This window comes from Chelonia mydas, chromosome 5 (genome assembly GCF_015237465.2).
Source record: "Chelonia mydas isolate rCheMyd1 chromosome 5, rCheMyd1.pri.v2, whole genome shotgun sequence".
Lineage (NCBI taxonomy): Eukaryota > Metazoa > Chordata > Testudines > Cheloniidae > Chelonia > Chelonia mydas.
Window position 1 is genome coordinate 93,513,818 of NC_051245.2, and position 18,945 is coordinate 93,532,762.

Sequence of the window (18,945 nt, forward strand, 5' to 3'; positions counted from 1 at the left end):
TTAATCTGAAATTTAGAAGCACTAAAACAAACATGGTTGTGGTGATCAGCATCCTGTTACAAAACAAACAATTCAGGATTCAAATTATTTTAGTTGAAGGAAGATGGGGCACTTCAAAACCACATCTAGAAAGCAGCTCAGTTCTTTTACAAATCAAAATATGCCAGAACTGATCATTTGGGTGGTATTTTAAACTTTTCAAAGTGCTTAAGTGGCCTAGGAGAGTTGATAATGGAACTAAGTTAGAGAAAGATACACACTGGTGGATATTGCACCAGTTAATGCCTAGGTGCCCTGCTTCCCTGTGAAATTCACAGCCCCAAACTCGATGCCCAGGCTTCCCATACAATGCATGGGGAAAGTTAAGTGCTTAAAAAAGGGATTCTCGGAAGCCAGCAAGATGAGCTGAGGGCTGCCTAAGCTAACCCTAAGAGGGGAGTAGTCCCGTATGTGGCAATCTTGAAGCAAAGCCCCCTACCGGCTGTTGCCTGGGTGAAACTATTACCATGGTCAAGATCAGCTCTAAGACGCTTCTATTAGTGCATCCTTGTGCTTTAAATATCTACTGAAATGCAGAACAAGGATAAAAACATCGACCCATCTCCCATTGGAGACCACCACATCACTTACCTCACAATAGTACTTCAGATAGGAAGCAGTCAGCTCAGCGTGCTGCATAGATAGGCATCGGACAGCATGGATAGTTGTTCATCCACTGTCTTTTGATGGGATGCTCATGTGATCCCACAGAGGGAAGCAGAGTAGCAGTCACGCATAGAAAACAAACACAAATGCCATATTTTTCTCCCACAAGCTCAGTGTGGTGGCTGTTCCACTTTGTATAAAAGCTTGGAGAGACATTGGGCCAGAGCCCGAGAGAGAGTGTAAGCTGGTCATTAGAGCACCGCTCACCTGGGATGTGGGAGACCCAGGAGCCAGTCCTGCTCCAATGACTATTTTGATACATTCAAAGTGGAACAGGTTCAGTGGGAGCGATTGAGGGAACTCCACATCAGGGTATCCTGTAGCTCAGTGGTTAGAGCACTCAGAGGTGAGAGACCCCTGTTCAAATTATTTTTCCCCCTCAGGCAGAGGGGAAAACTAAACCTGGGTCTCCCATATCCCAGGTGAGTACTCTAACCACTGGGTTAAAAGTTTACAACCTGAGCACCCTCCTACACACCTATCTCCTGGTTTTTGAAGAGGGCCTGATTTTGTTCAAGTGCTCTGAGCATGCCTAGTGGATCTGGCCCCATAGGGAAGATAATGTGGGCAAATGCCTGTCTGCTGCTGGTTCATGGATAGGCATCCAGACACCTAGAAAGAAAAGGAGTACTTGTGGCACCTTAGAGACTAACCAATTTATTTGAGCATAAGCTTTCGTGAGCTACAGCTCACTTCATCGGCTGCATACTGTGGAAAGTGTAGAAGGTCTTTTTATATACACACAAAGCATGAAAAAATACCTCCTCCCACCCCACTCTCCTGCTGGTAATAGCTTATCTAAAGTGATCACTCTCCTCACAATGTGTATGCTAATCAAGTTGGGCCATTTCCAGCACAAATCCAGGTTTTCTCACACCCTCCCCCCCCCCCACAGACAACCCCCACTGGGTTTGTCTGTGGGGGGGGGGAGGGTGTGAGAAAACCTGGATTTGTGCTGGAAATGGCCCAACTTGATTAGCATACACATTGTGAGGAGAGTGATCACTTTAGATAAGCTATTACCAGCAGGAGAGTGGGGTGGGAGGAGGTATTTTTTCATGCTTTGTGTGTATATAAAAAGACCTTCTACACTTTCCACAGTATGCAGCCGATGAAGTGAGCTGTAGCTCACGAAAGCTTATGCTCAAATAAATTGGTTAGTCTCTAAGGTGCCACAAGTACTCCTTTTCTTTTTGCAAATATAGACTAACATGGCTGTTACTCTGAAACCAGACACCTAGAGTTAGGCAGAGATACGCATTCTCGGAGGCAGAAATGTAAGGACCTAGGGAACTTTTACAGCAGAAATGCAGGGTGAGTTTAGGTGCCTATAGAATCATAGAATATCAGGGTTAGAAGGGACTTCAGGAGATCATCTAGTCCAACCCCCTGCTCAAATCAGGACCAATCCCGAATTTTTGCCCCAGATCCCTAAATGGCCCCCTCAAGGATTGAGCTCACAATCCTGGGTTTAGCAGGCCAATGCTCAAACCACTGAGCTATCCCTCCCCCTTGTATTAGATGACACAGAGTGAGGGTTTTGCAGATTACAGTGGTGCCTAATACTGGGACTTCGCAACCTGAGTACTTATGTGGATCTAGGCCTTTGTGTCCAGTCTGTTTCCAGTGTATGCTGTTATTAATAATCTGTTAGGCTCCTCCTATTTGTATTGGTCTTTCACACAATAATACAGGAGATAGATATTTTTAAAAATGGGTATGGGGATTGTAGAACAAATATTGGCAAAGTCACTCAAAGGCAGCTGTACTACTTAAAAGTGCTCGTAAATAATTTGTGAAATGGACTTGATTTCAAGTGCACTGTGTGCCTTAAACAAGGTTTGTTCAAAGTCCATAGGGGATCACAGTAAATAGAAATTCCGTCATAATTTCTTATAGATTCCCCCAAGAAAAGCTGTACTAACCAAGATTAAATTATCCTTTTTATGAGAGAGGTGTGTTCACACTCCATACTAGTTCAGTTCTGGAACTCTGAAGATCAGAGCCCAAAAACAGATTGTGGTCGTATTTTTAGGAGTAGTAGCAGATTTGCTTTTAATTTGAGAATACAATGAAAATTCCAATGTCATTTAGTGAGAGTTGAAAGACGAACATTAGTTGAATTCGAAGATATGAAAATCCTTTATACATTCTAGTACAATATATATATAGTAAGAAAAAGACTATATTTTTCATAGAAAATGCTGAGATGTTTATAGCTCTAACCTATAGCAGCCTAACTCCAGTAAATGAACTCTCATATCAACTTTTGGAAATGTAATCATACAATATCTCTTCACCGCCCTCTGCCGGGTAAATTGAGTTGACATTGATTTGCTAACTTAGAGGTCTGGGTTACAGAAAATTAAGTACAGGAGACTCTTCTGTATATTCCAAAAATAAGTGTGTAAAAATCCAGACAGGAAGATGAGGTGACTGTAGTATTCAAATGAGGTTTGTGGATGATTGGTGTTCTGGAGAGCACTTCAAAGTGGTCTGTAGAGCCACGTTTATAGCAATGCTGAAGAACATGCAGCTGAACCAAAAGCAGTCCTGCCATCCTGGACTGTTTCATTCAACAGTCTTCAGACAAAGTTCCCTTATAGTCCTGCCCTATGTTCCTCTGCCTTTTTGGTGACTGAAAAGGAAATTAAAGCAGCTAATGCATGTATATAGCACTGAAATTCAATGACCTTGAGTTGCAATGAGATGCACAACCTACCAGAAAGAGGAAAAAGAACACACCATATTAGGACAGAAAGTAAAATTATATTCAATTGAAAGTGCAGGAAAAATAGAAGTGGCAAAAATCATGCCTGTTATAAATAATAAAATCACCGTAGTTGCACCAGGAATTAATTTAGTCTGATGTAGGAGTATAGACAGAACACATGGACAGAGCTACTCTTTCTGTAAAGTGCCATGGGATCTTTAGTGAAATTTTGTCTCATTTAAAAGACTACCTTTGATAGCCCAACATCTGCACTGCAGTTAGACACCTGCAGCTGGCCTCTGTCAGCTGACTTAGGCTCGTGGGGCTCAGGCTGAGGGACTGTTTAATTGCGGAGTAGACTTTCAGGCTCGGGCTGCAGCCTGAGTTTTGGGACTCTCCCATGTGGCAGGGTCCTAGTGTCCAGGCTTCAGCCAGAGCCTGAATATACCACAATTAAACAGTCCCACAGCCTGTCAGCTGGCTTGGGCCAATCAGGGGTTTTTAATTGCCTTGCAGACATATGGGCTATGGAAAAACCATCACTACTTTCTGCAGTGCCTGTCTACTTATCTCGGGGTTTTCTATAGCACCCACAACTGCAATTTCTAAGCACATCGATTTTCTGCCGGTTTTCTTTCTGGTATTTAAGTATGAAAGACTTAAATATCAAATTGTGTATTGATTTCATTTTGAATTTGTAAGTAATGTATATTGGGCTTGTTTTACTTTACTGAAATGAAGAAAGACACAAGGGAAATTTAACAAGCAGAAGGACATTTTTGTTTAAACACAGCATAGATTTGCTATACAATCTGCTGCTGCAGGAGACAATTGAGGTAAGGTGATTTTTTTAAAGGACTGGAACTATACAATGATTACTCAGGGCTTGGCTACGCTTGCGAGTTAGTGCACAATAAAGGAGCCCCGTGTGCACTAGCTCACTTCCCATCCACACTGACAAGGCACATAGAGCACTCTGACTCCACGGCTAAAGCGCTCCTGGTACTCCACTTTGGCGAGTGGAATAACGTTTGCTGCGCCTCTGATGGAGCACCGCAGCGCCAGTGTGGACGAGGTGTTGCATTACTGCGCTCTGATCAGCCTTCGGAAACATCCCATAATCCCCTTAAGTCAAGTGGACACTCTTGTCATTGTTTTGAACTCGCTGTACACGATAGAGCCCAGCAGTTCAGGGTGGGAAATTAGCTCTCAACTGGGAGTGACAGCAAATGTGCCCAGCAGATCTTTCTATACAGCACAAGACAATATTATCTGGGGTTTACCTCTCCACAGAGAGTGTGCACATGAGTGCTGAGTGAATCCTCTCACACAGATCTGACTGCAGTCTGTGTGCTGAAATGGGGCTTGAGAGCCTGGCACAGCAACCCAGTGCAAGGGAAACCCAGGCTGGCAGGGAGGCTGAGTGGGACCCCAGCACATCGGGTGGCAGGCATCCTGGACTGGGGGAGGAGGGGTTTCTAACCCGTCACAACATTCTTATAAGACTAATGCCTATTTTAAACAAACTAACATATAGATGAGCTGGTTTCCAGCTATGAGTTTGTCAGTTCTTAGCTAACATAGCTTAGCTACGGCCTTGGCCAGAGCTGGCACTTGGTTGGCCAGCATCACAAACCTGATCACCTGTTCCCTTGTTTAAATCAGATAGTGGCTAAGTGCTCTGTTTCTGTTTGTTGGCTGTGTGTTCCCTGCAGCGTTAAGAATTGGCTGGTGAAAGCACAATACAGAATTAGATTGTATGATTTATTATAGGAACTCCCATTTTTCTAAAGATGAGATTCTAAAATGGGAAAATTAGTTCACAGGAAAAGAAAGAAAGAAAGAAAGATAATTGGGAAGTAAAGACCATGTGAAGAGAGGAGAAGGCATACAGCAAGAAAGGGTGCAGTGTTGGTGCTGATGTGGGGAATGAGAGAAGATTTGAAAAGGACAGATAAAAATGAGCATGAGAAAATTCAACGTAACAGACATCAGATGAGCACAAAAACTGAGTAACATTCCAATAAAACTAGTCATACAGAAGCTGAGAACAGACTATATATAAGGAACAAAATCAAAAGAACTATTTTCCTTTTTATTCAAAGAAATGTATAATAAGGACACACTCAGTACATACAGCTACTCCCATAGAGACACAAAGAGAGTGAATTTATTAGAATTTTTGTCTCTGATATATAATCTTTTCCAGGTTAGTAGTGACTGAAATTTGTTAGAGCTTGATAGTTCTTTGGCGGCTACTGTGAAATGTGATCTCAGTTCATCTCCTAGAGAATAGGTATCCACATTCATTGTAACTAGGGCTGTCGATTAATTGCAGTTAACTCACGCGATTAACTCAAAAAAATTAATCATGATTAATCGCAGTTTTCATCAGACTGTTAAACAATAGAATACCAATTGAAATGTATTAAATATTTTTGGATTTTTTTTACATTTTCAAATATATTGATTTCTATTACAACATAAAATAAAAAGTGTACAGTGCTCACTTTATATTATTTTTATTACAAATATTTGCACTGTAAAAATGATAAACAAAATAAATAGTATTTTTGAATTCACCTCATACAAGTACTGTACTGCAATCTCTTTATCCTGAAAGTGCAACTTACAAATGTCAGGGTTTTGTTACATAACTGCACTCAAAAACAAAACAATGTAAAACTTTAGAGCCTGCAAGTCCACTCAGTCCTACATCTTGGTCAGGCAGTCGCTAAGACAAATAAGTTTGTTTACATTTACGGGAGATAATGTTGCCTGCTTCTTATTTACAATGTTACCTGAAAGTGAGAACAGGGGTTTGCATGGCACTTTTGTAGCCAACGCTGCAAGGTATTTACGTGCCAGATGTGCTAAACATTCGTATGCCCCTTCATGCTTCAGCCACCATTCCAGAGGACATGCTTCCATGCTGATGATGCTCATTAAAAAAACATGCGTTAATTAAATTTGTGACTGAACACCTTGGGGGAGAATTGTATGTCTCCTGCTGTTTTACTCACATTCTGCCATATATTTCATGTTATAGCAGTTTCACATGATGACCCAGCGCATGTTGTTTGTTTTAAGAATGCTTTCCCTGCAGATCTGACAAAACACAAAGTATGTGCCAATGTGAGATTTCTAAAGATAGCTACAGCACTCGACCCAAAGTTTAAGAATCTGAAGTGCCTTCCAAAATTTGAGAGGGACGGGATGTGGAGCATGCTTTCAGAAGTCTTAAAAAAACAACACTGATGCGGAAACTACAGAACCCAAACCACCAAAAAAGAAAATTAACCTTCTGCTGGTGGCATCTGACTCAGATAATGTAAATGAACATGTGTCAGTCTGCACTGCTTTGGATTGTTATCGAGCATAACCCATCATCAGCATGGACGCCTGTCCTCTGGAATGGTGGTTGAAGCAGAAGGGACATATGAATCTTTAGCGCATCTGGCACATAAATATCTTGCGACCCCAGGTACAACAATGACATGTGAATGCTTGTTCTCATTTTCAGGTGACATTGTAAATAAGAATTGGACAGCATTATCTCCTGCAAATGTAAACAAACTTGTTTGTTTGAGTGATTGGCTGACAAGAACTAGGATTGAATGGATTTGTAGGCTCTAAAGTTTTACATTATTTTATTTTTTAATTCAGGTTTTTTGTACATAATTCTACATTTGTAAGTTCAACTTTCATGATAAAGAGACTGCACTACAGTACTTGTATTAGGTGAATTGAAAAATGCTATTTCTTTTGTTTTTTACAGTGCAAATATTTGTAATAAAAATAAATATAAAGTGAGCACGGTACACTTTTTATTCTGTGTTGTAATTGAAATCAGTATATTTGAGAATGTAGAAAACATCCAAAAGTATTTAAATAAATGGTATTTTCTATTATCGTTTCACAGTGTGAATAATCGCGATTAATCATGATTAATTTTTTTAATTGCTTGACAGCCCTAAAATTGTAACTGACACCATTGTGAGCCAGCTTTGCAGAACTTTTGTCTACTGAATGACAATGGAGACATAACTTCCTACTCTCACACACATTCACAGCTGGTCCCTACATACAGGGCAACTGCTACCTAAATTATACCTGTTCAGAGGAAAAATACAAATGCCATTCTCTAGCACTATCCTTTGGTACCTTCACCAATAATAAATTCACAAGAAAAATAAGTTTAAATTCAAATGTACTGCAGTTATTGAGCAATCCCACAAACATTTCTAAACAGATACCAACTAAACACCCGGAAATTATGCAGATACAGCAGAGAAAAGGCAGAAGTTTCATGACACCAACGATGGTGCCTCCTATGAATTTTGAATCTCAGCACCTATGAAACTGGCTAGTTCACTTCCATTGTGTCTTGCTAGCTTTTTCTTTGCTCATCTATGTTTTATTGTAAAACTGGCAGCTGAAGTGATTAGCAGTACAAACCTTGAATAGGTAGCATCATTATAAATATTTTGTACTGAATGACATATATGAAAGTCAGGTTACTTTATAATATGTGAAACTCATTACACCCTCTTTGCAAGGTCCTGTTTTAAATGCTTGCTTCTGGTAGAAAGTGGTTTCATTTCAGCTCAGTGCTTCAAACAAACTTGTATGTCCTACTGTCTCATTTGTTATTTGTACTGGAGCACTCCTCAGTATTGCCAAACCCATATATTTGAGAACCATGATTTAGCCTTGAAAAAAGCAAAAATTTTCTGTAGAAACTGTTTTTCAAAGGAAAATTTGGTTTCCAAGGAACAAATTTTTTTGTGACAATTGCCTGCTTTGTGTGGAAAAAATTGATTTTTCATTGTAAAGCTGAATGCTCAAAACCCAAAATATTTTGATTAGTAAAGACTGCCTTGGTATTTCATGGGAGTTGTAGTTCAGCTGCCACGTATCCTCATTCTCCTCTATGGGTCTGCCTCCCCAGCCAGATTACATCTCTCATGATGCATTTCAGTGATGTGGCTGCCATCATGCACCATCCCACTTCCCAAACAGAAACACCAGGTAGTATCATGGGAGTTGTAGTCCAATTAGGGAGCCCAGCCTATAGAGGAGAAAGGGAGCTTGAGGCACTTGAACCACAACTCCCATGAGGTCCCATGGCAATATTTACAAATGCAAATATTGCAGTTTTTTTGATTTTCTGCCAAAAATCTAAATTTTCTGGTGTCGGAGGGGGAGGGAAGCAAAATATTTTTTAACCAGCTCTACTAGTGAAGCATCAAAGTAAGGCCAGGAAAGAAAAGGCTTTTCCCTGCCCACATACACATAACTTGGGGAAGGGGAGAATAAAGAGCACCAGCAACCTTGCATTTCCCTACAAAATCCAATCAATCACCTAAATCGAAGAGCAGAGGCAGTGATTGCAGGAGGTAAGTAAGTGGGGGGGGGGTGATTTTAGAGAGTGATGTGGAGGAAAGAAAAGGGCTCTTAATGCAAGGGTTGAAGGAGGAGAAAATGAAGGAAAAGGAATGAGTAGTTGGAGGACCATGAGTGAGGCAGAGGAATGGGAAGCTGAGAGAAGGAGAGATTAAGAGGGCCAGGGTATGAAGGACAGCAAAGGTAGGTGGAAGGAATAATAGGGCAAGGTAGAGGTAGGAGAAGAACAGGCAAGAAAATAAATGTGGGAAGAAGGGGAAAGAGGTTTAGCAACAGTGACAGGGATTTAAACCAGTAAGAAACTTGAACTGCAGAAGGGGTGGCAGAAGAAAGTCCCAGAGTCCCCTTTTATTTTTAAAAAAATATTATTTTCTTTAAGTTTTACAGTGACCTTCCTCCATATAGTGGGAAGAGGGAGGAAAGAGAAGGAAAACTGGATGCAACATACATTAGTTTTGTAGTGACTAAATAAGATTTTAACTTTAGATACCTTAACGAAAAATGTTTTTTTGCCACCAAAAGTTCATGAAGAGAAAATCAGGCATTTCATACCCCTTTATCTGCTGCTTTTTCTGCTGCAATGTGTTCTGCATTAAATTTACATATTGCTGACTCCCCATCTCACGTCTCACTTTGTTCCCCAGTTTGTTCCCTCCCCTACGAGGGAGACAAATTGTAAATAGTTCACCCTAAGCAAAACACCCTCACCCCACTACAAAACTCCCTCCCCTCAAGCTCCTGTTGACACCACTTATCAAGTATTCACCCCTTACAATCAATTCCCTCCTCAACAAAATCAGTCCCCCTCCACAAAATCAATTATCTCCCACCTTGTAAATCATAATTCATTTCTTCCATCTCACTCACCCAACACAAAATCAATAGCTTCTTCCAGTAGCTCTCAGAACTCAGCCTTCTCCTCACAGCAGCCTGTCCTACCTCTTTCATCCAAAAGCACTGCTCTTGTGGAAAGGGGGAAGGTGCCTCTTGCTGCTTCTCTGCTTGCCAGGCCTGGCCCAGCTCTGCTTCTGCAGCTCCAGTCTCATAGTAACTGTAAGCAACTCTTCATGCTTCTTGTTATGCTTTCTTCCTATCTTGCAGCAGCTGGAAGAATGGATTTCCATGGCAGTCAAGAGATACAGATTAAAAATTCTGGTAGCCAGAAAGCCATAGGTGGCAAGTCAAGCTGGCTGCAGAAGGGCAAAAGCCAAAGACTAGGCAGGTCTGTACCCTAAGCACAAAGTAGAGGTTAAGGCCTAGATTTTTCAAAGGTATTTAGGTGCCTAATTCCAATGGGGTATATTTAGGCACCTAAAGATTAGGCAGATCTGTACCTACAATGGGAGTTAGGTGCCTAAATACCTTTGAGGATCTGGCCCTCAACTTCTACATTGTGCTTATAGTACAGACTGTCTTTAGAGCTAGGTGCCTAAATATATCCCATTGGAGTTAGGCGCTTAAATATCTTTGAGGATCTGGTGATAAGTGACTTTCCCAAAGCCAGAGAAGCAGTCCAGACTAGAACTGAGAGTAGAACTCAAAGGTTTCTGGTTCTCAGGTGTACTAAAACCACTGTGACTTTTATATCTACTCAAAAATATGGTCCTACCTGATTGGCCAGTGAGTTGCAAAATAGTAGTTTAAAACAAATCCCTTTTTAAGTTACAGGAGTTCAAAAAGGAATATTGTGCAAGATGTTTCCATTAGTTTGTCATTCGGGTAATTTTGAACACACCAGCCTTTCTTCATAAGAAAAAAAGAAATTGTTCCCATGCTGAAGCTGAAAGCCCATAGGCTGCTCAGTTCATACATATTTTTTACAGCAGTTCATACTCATTATATTTAATACAGCTCATACATATTTAATACAGTCCATACATTATTTTTTTACTGGGGACAGCTTAAAATAAGCCTCTGAAATTTGATAAGGGCAGTTTCAGGTTAAAGCATATTCTTACAGCCAATTTATACAAACCACTACTAAAATAAGGGTATCGTTAAATGAGAGCATGTGAACAGGAAACTGTTTGAATAGTTGTTTTTCTCGGTATGGCCTTTCAAATATAATGTTTTCACTGTTTTTCTTATTCCATCCTTTGTTTTGTTTTGAGAACTTTTACCAAGAATGAGCTTTTACTTAAAGTGATTTGTCAAATCTTTATTTTCAAAGTACCTTATTGTTACATCTTTTCCTATAATTATAGGCCATTGATTTATGTTTGGCAATATTGTAAATGGTTTTAACCCTTCCCCTGTTCTGCAAGTAAGGGTTTGTAATGAATAGGGCTGAAGGCCAGATTTTCAAAGCAGGGGACAATAGATACATAGACAACTGCCCACTTTTGTATTACAAAATAAGATGTGTAATTAATCAGCATGTGCATCTCCAACACCAATGAGGATTTAAATAATTAGAACCCAATCCAAGATTGCCATTGACTTCAGTGGGCATTGGATTGGGTTTTTATGTAGCAATGCATAAAAATGCACTAGGACCAATAGTGGGGGTAGGAAATGGTGGAAATGAGGAAAGAAACCTGAATTAATGATTTTTTCCCTTTAATAAAGTGAATGGGCTGGTGATCTGACAGTCCTAACTTCAGACAGAATTTAATATACTACCTAAACCAAATTGTTAGCTGAATTTGCTAGGCATAACATGTAGGTGATAGTACTTATGTAAAGTGTTCCATAGCATATTTTACATGGAGTCTATATAGCATCAGACATGCATAAATAGGGGAAAAGGCAGGTGTTCCCTATTCTGAGTTAGGTGGGTACATTTCACTTAGCTCTAAATTCCTCCTGTAGGGGAGATCCATGGTAATTGTAATCCATTGGGACTACATACCTAGTGGCCCAGAGAAGATTTAAAATATATGAGTGCACCCTGAAGGAGCGAAATGGGCTCTACAGAGGTGTTTCGTTAACCAGCCAATAAATGACAATAGTAAGAATATTGGAAATATACTGAAAGTCAGCTTCCTTCAGGTCATCACAAGTATTTCTAAAGCTCTTCTATCAGTGTTAACCAAAAATACTCAAGTGTACTATACACCAATTGTGTATTGTAAGGAGACTATTAAATGCGTTATCTAGGTTTCTATATGGCGTCCCTTATCATAGTATCTGAGTCCCTCACAAACATTAATGAATTACCAATCCCACGCGATAGAGAAGTATTATTAGCCGTGATTTACAGCTGGGGAGCTGAGACTGAGAAAGTAAGTGATTTGCCCACAATCACATAGGAACTTCGTAGCAGAGTGGGGCATTGAACGCAAGTCTCCTGAGGCCTAATCCACAGTTTTAGCCAAAAGGCCATATTGCTAGTGAATAACAACAACCTTCTCTGCATGCTTTTGTACGAAGATTTAGTTTATTCTTTCACAACAAAGGAACCAGGTTTAGCATCTTCTCATATAATGCAATAAATTATACAATCTATAATGATGAAAAAAATCATTATCTTCCATTGTTTCATTTAACATTTTTCAGTGCAGTGTTGATTACTCCCTTTCCTATTATCTGAACATCCAAAGCCATTTGTGATAGATATGAAAAGTAGGATTAATAAATCTTTTGCTTTCATGTCTGTTCTGTGACAATTCTCTGTAATCTCCAGATTTTTCCACATACATATTTATAGACTAAGCACTCCTTTATACTAAGTCCAAATAAGTCTGTAGAAAATGAAACATTGCTTAAAAGATATACTCACTAAGATCAAAATTAATCAGGAGTTAATGTCATATAATATATTTCAGATATATTTTATCTTTTTGTTTCATTCAAGCAATGGCTACAATACATTCTACTTGGAATGGGGTCAGAGTGACCTCAAATTTTATCTAAAACTGAATGTCTGATATATTAAATCTTTGAGGAAATGCACTTAAAGGTTATAGCAGTGTGTCAGATTTTGGGGAGTACCAGTGCTTTGGATAATACCATGGAAGGAAAAGAGTGTAAAATATGCAAAATCACATATTATAATGTGAACTACAGTACAAACTTTAATCACACAGAAGTAAAAAATTAAGTGACATCCTATCCCAGGGACATCTGTCATGTAAATAAATATGCCTGTCTTGTTTATATCAGTATATTTTTAAAAGGGATTGGCAAGTGCTAGTTGGATACGTGTGTCTGTTTTATATACACCTATGCACTTACATATACATACTGGAAAATATTTTATTTTCACACATGAGAATACAGAAAAAGAATCTTTTAGCCAACCCATTTCTTGAGTGCTGCTTCTTGAAAGACTCATCAAGGATTTATAAAATGTTTTGGAAACAAAAGTTTAGAAACAACTTTGCTTTCACAGTATGTATAGCTAAAATCCCTTTTTCTTAGAATTATCATGAACATAAATTTCTGCTTCAGCCCCGTCATGCAGAGAAAAAAATATTTTATTCCCCTATAAGCTAACTAAATTGATTTAATGTAATGAGAGAGGCAGCGAAGAGGGAAAATACACAAATTAATAAAAAATTATCTAAATGAATAACTTTCATCATCATATTCCAGTTCATCTTCCTCCTCATCCTCCAGAAGTCCATATTTAAATTTACGATAGACTGTGCCATCCTGGCTCATATACACAATATCATCATCCTCTTCTTCGTCTTCATTATCCCAGTCTTTATACTCAGTCACTTGATCATCTTGATAGCTGGTGCTCTCATGGTGGTTACTCTTGTAAGAAGAGAAGGGTTTTGAGTGATCTGTCAGCTTCTCGTACCCACCTCTGTTTACTGTCTGGGCTTTGGCTTGTGATCTTCTCCAGATGAATGCAATGGCTCCAATGCAGAGGATCAGCAAAATGGAGGTAGCAACAAACAAAGCAGTTTTCCCTTTGCTTTGAGCTGGTAGGTTCAGAATGGTCTGTAATACACACTCATCTGCAAGTTAAAGGCAACCAAAAAAACGTAAATACCATGACATACTTAAAGTGGGGACTTTGTTTTAAGGTGGAAGTTTATGTATTCTGTATAATAAAACATTTAAACCCATTAGCAATTTAAATGTGTTGGACCAAATTTACCTCTGGGGTAAAGCACTGTAGCTACTTCGAGTAGCTACAATGGAGTTACACCAGGGGTCAGTTTGACTTGAATTTAAAATGCATGCCTCAATTTGCCACCTATTTACACAAGCATTTCCCATTCAACCAGATCATGAAACACTCTGAGAAGACTTGGAAGCTGTCTGTTGGGATCTGACCCTTTAAAATAGCAGCAGCGAGTGAGAGTATCTAGATACTCTGGCAATGGTGTATTAGTAATGCATTTGTATGCAGCAAAGTTCTGCAATGATAATTCTGCAGCTCAGAAGAAAATCAGTTTAAGAAACAAAACAAACACCCAACAGGGCACAAGGTCATTAAATATGAGCATTTCTCTTCATCTCAGTCCTACCTTGTGTTTCACTGCAGTCACAGCACTCCTGGGTTTCTGTGAGATTAGAACTATCACAGCACTTCACACAGCGGCCCTCGTCTAGGTAGAGTTTCATGTTAGCTGGACACACAGTGCAGTTGAGGGGTCCAGGCCCTTTACACTCTACGCAGGTATCATGGCATTTTTCACATTCAGATTGGTCTCCCTGGAGATACAGAACACAATTAAACCACATTTGCTTTCCTTTTCTGTTTCAGCACGGATCTGGCAATCCTACGCTGTTGTAATCTGGGGGGACAGATTCTGGTCCCATGGACATCAATGGCAAAATTTGTTGGGACCAGGATTTAGTCATAGTGTTTAGGTGATGGCCACCATCTTTGCTGATACACCAAAGAATGAATGGGACACCTCCAGAACTAAAAGCATGAGCTACTACATCTTGAGTTAAAGAGCCATGGCACTGTAACTGGGAGCTGTAACAACTCATATCCTCTGTGAATTGACACAGAGCAGGAGCTGTAACACATGGAAGCCACTAGTGGCTTCCATTTAGTTTCTTGGTGAGCTGCACACATTTCTGTAATTTCTTCTGTCATCAGCAGTAACAAAAACATCATTGAAAACAAGGCCCCACAGTAATGTAAAACTCTGGAGTATTTTTAAAATGTAAGCCTCCGTTCTTTAAGCGTATTGCAGCTCAATTCCCTTAATAGTTATTTTAAATGTGACAATCAGCAAATAACCACATGGCCTAGCTCATTTCATTGACATGGCAAATGATTCTGACCTGGGTCCCTAAGGCGTGTGTTAGAATGACTGGATAAAACAAGTAGTTTTCCCTCTTATCCTTCTTTCTTACCATCGGCTGGCTTGTGGGGGACAGATCCTGTGAAGTGTTGAATGCCCTTGGCAACTGAAGGCATTAGCCAGCACCTCATAGGAGGCACTCAGTTACACAGATCAGATTCAGTCACAGCATAGCTCTGAAACTTACTTAGAATGTAAGCTTTATGGGGTAGGAACCATGTCTTTGTTCTGTATTTGTACAGTGCCTAGCACAATGGGACCCGGGTCTGTGACTGGGGCTCCTAGGCTCTACCACAATAATACAAATAATAATAATAATTAATAATTTAATAATACAGCCTTGACGGAAACTGCTCAGTAATACTGCTAGGATAATTGAGGTGGGTAGAACAACTGGGAAAAGATACAACAAAAAAGAAAGGGTGAATTAAATCCATCTCCTCTGGAATCCTTTGGAAGGAAAGGTAAGATAAGGAAATGCCTGTTCTAACGCCTAATGTAAGGGGACTGTTGCCCCCTTACTAGCATTCTGTGGTAGTGCAAGGTACCAAGGTAGTGCAGAAGCCAGGAAAGTTCCCCACAATAGCGGGACCATTCCCCGCTTACACTAGCACCCATTCCCACACATCTCAACTATCCCTCATTATAGGGGTCATCTCTCATTTGATACCCTCTGTTTTGCATATACTCAAGCCCTGATTGTAGTCTGACTTAATCCTGTTTTACAAGGATGGAATTCCATTCATTTCAGAGAAACATTTGGAGCCATGTCTTCTCTACCAAGAGGGGAATAAAAGTAACTTTTGAATTCAGCAAGATCAAACACTGTTTGCTCTGCTTTTCTCGTTTGGGTTTTCAAGTCCATTATTATGTAAATACTTCCTAGAGAAGATGCTTGTGTATAGACAGTACCTCTGCGACTTTGTATTCTCCAGCAAAACATTCAGAGTAGCAGATTCCACCTGCTAGATGGTAACTCCACACACAGGACGTACAGCTGAGAGCTCCCTTCCCTTCAAAGGAAAATAAAGCAACAGTTTTATATTGGAATATGAAAAGTTATCATCTTCCTTTGGAAACTATGATAATCTGCTCCCACCAATGACACAGGGCATTTGTTGTCATCAAGTATCAGTACTGAACATGCTTAGCATTAAGAAGTCTATTTGAAAAGTGCTTGAGCCATAAAATTAAGAAAAAAAAATTGTGCTGTTAGAATTTTGGGTGCTCAAAAATGTTTTCAGTGTATATTTTTAAGTTCATTAAATGCTAAAAGATTACTGAGAGAGACAAGCAGTGTGTGTGTGTGTGTGTGTGTGTGTGTGTGTGTGTGTGTGTGTGTGTGTGTGTGTGTGTGTGTGTGAGAGAGAGAGAGAGAGAGAGAGAGAAGGTCTATGTTTTATTGAAGAAGAGCTCTGGGTAACTCGAAAGCTTGTCTCTCACCAACAGAAGTTGGTCCAGTAAAAGATATTACCTCACTTATCTTGTCTCTTTCATATCCTGGGATTATGGCCATAACAATACTACAAACAAATATTACCAGATATGGCAAAAAGAGCATGAGCCATTTTCCTATTAGTGATCAGATGATTTGCTGGATGCTGTAATGTTTTGCTTCCTTAGACAAGCACTAACAGAACACTTGGCCTGCTTGGTTTGTTACACAAACAGTTTAATAGGCAAACACAAATGTTACATGCACATCTTGTGTGTCATATTGAAGTGGATGGTTTAACATGATTAACGTGAAAATGGGGCTTTCCAATCAGACTTCAAAACTATTCCCCTTGCCCCCATGTCCATGGCTGTGAGAAAAGAAGAAAATAGAAATGGAAGAAGTGGATAAAGTAGCATTGTCTCAACTAGTAAGGGCTAGATTGTCACTAGGCCTAACAGGGCCATGCAGCCCCCTCTCCCAGTGCTGCTGGATTAGGGTTCTCCAGATCACAGCACTGGGTTCCATGTGCAAGAAAGGGGCTGTGCTGCTGCTCCATCTCAGTAAGTGTGTGAATGGAGGGGAAAGTAGGGAGGGACCGGGGTAGAATGGCTCTTCCCCCTCAAAGTGCCAATCAACAGAGCGTCACAGTTTTCTGGGCTGGAATAAATTATTTCCCCCCTGTAGCAAGTGGGGAGCAGGAGAAGAACCATGATTCTCCAACCATAGTTCCTCCCTGGTGCTGCTGGGGCAGCACGGCTACATGACAACAGTTACTCACTGGCCATACACTTTTTGTTTAGGAGGATTATTATTAGCCAGTGGGCTCACTCATATTCAATCTCTCTGTCTTTGTGCCCAGTAGTATTAATGGCAAAACAAATACAACATCATGTGTAGGAGGCAGATTGTAAATTATAACAATATTTCCGATTCCAAATCCAAGCCAAAAATATTGCTGTTGATTACAATAATTTGCCTGTACAACTATATTTGCATAGATATCAAAGGTGACATTTCATTCTACGAGTTGCTTTCAAATATTACTGCAGTTGCAATTAACCATCTGCATTCTTCAATGCAAACCTTTATATAGTACATTCTGAGCTACAGAATAGCAACTGGTAGCCATCATTTCAGAAACAAGGAAACCATCTAAGTCCAAGGAGAATAACACTGCCCAGCTCAAAATTGGATAGGGATAATTTTTTTTGAAAATAAATAAATAAGCACCAGGTTGGATTAGAATGGCATTAGTACAAAATGGATGGTGCCTCAAGGTGAACTTCAGCAAATATTTGACTGTATTTCAAAACAATATGTATACACATTTTGTCCTACTACCCTTGAACCCTAAACTCTGTGCTTTTAGTTTGATTTATTTCATTAGCTATCCATTTTCTGCCCCCTCCTTTGAGAATCATTCATCTCTGAAAACTTGGAACCAGATTCTGAAACCCTGACTCACACAGAGTAGTGCCTTCAGTGGGACTGTCACTAGTCACAAAGTAAGGCAGTACTTAATGTGAATAAGGGAATCAGAATTTAGCCCCTTAGCTTCTTATCCCCTTACTGAGCTTGAGTAGTATCTCATTTTGTGAGTAGCCCCATTGATGGGACTACAGTGGAGTAAGTCCTGAGTCCAGCAATAAGCTTGTTTTACAGCACAATTATTAGTAGACAACAGACTTCTAAAATCTGTCTAGTGACACTTTTGGCGAAGCACATACAGAATCATTAGAAAACTGTTCAACTCTCATAAATGAACATGTTTGTATAACATGTAAGTTACCTACTGCACAGTGTTACCAAAACCTTGAGCAGAGAGAGTTGGAGAGAGAAGTAGATGGTGTTTTAAAGCTCTTGTGGCAGAGAAGCACATAAGGGAGGATCTTACCTTCGCAGGAGCTGCAGGTAGGGTGGCATCTCTCACAGACATTTGTTTCACGATCATCATAATAATATTCAGGGCAAGAGGGGAGACATTCATTCTTGGAGTGCAGCAGGAAGGAATATGTATCACAGGACAGACAGTCTGTGGGCTGAGGTCCCAAACACTCTTTACAGCTTTTGTGGCATCTCTCGCACAATCCGATGGAGTTGTTTGCATAATATCTGAAAGAAGTTTTTTGAAGAGGTGAAGGTATGAAAATGTTTACATGGTCAGAAAAGATCCATTCCTCTCAGCTATTGCAAAGATTTCGTTCTTGATTACTCTTTTCTTTGCAAAACTGCAGTCTTAATGGATGTAGGGTATTCCCTTTAATGCACACGTGCCATTTGGCCCTCTGAGTTTAGCTAAAGAGCAGCACTTTCTAAAACGTTGGGGCAAATTCAGTCACGAAGTCAGCAGATACGCCTGTGGACTAGGACTCAGGAGATCTCGCTCCAGCATATCTCCTTGCTGGGAAAATCCTAAATTGTCCCTAAAGAGCAACCTTAATGTAGAGAAATAACATGAGAAACTT

The 18,945-nt window shown here is 39.9% G+C and overlaps 1 protein-coding gene across 1 annotated transcript in view; it reads right to left on the bottom strand.

The window, feature by feature from the left end:
* Positions 1–12,193: 12,193 nt before the first annotated feature.
* The window catches only part of PCSK5 (proprotein convertase subtilisin/kexin type 5), a 298,169-nt gene continuing 291,417 nt past the window's right edge, over positions 12,194–18,945 (bottom strand). Inside the window, exons 34-37 of the mRNA XM_037901828.2 lie at positions 18,375–18,592; positions 15,955–16,055; positions 14,251–14,437; positions 12,194–13,734 (exon numbers count right to left, since the gene is read on the bottom strand). Of these exons, the coding sequence (XP_037757756.1) occupies positions 13,325–13,734; positions 14,251–14,437; positions 15,955–16,055; positions 18,375–18,592 (916 nt within the window). The 3' untranslated portion in view covers positions 12,194–13,324. The remainder of the gene's footprint in view (positions 13,735–14,250; positions 14,438–15,954; positions 16,056–18,374; positions 18,593–18,945) is intronic.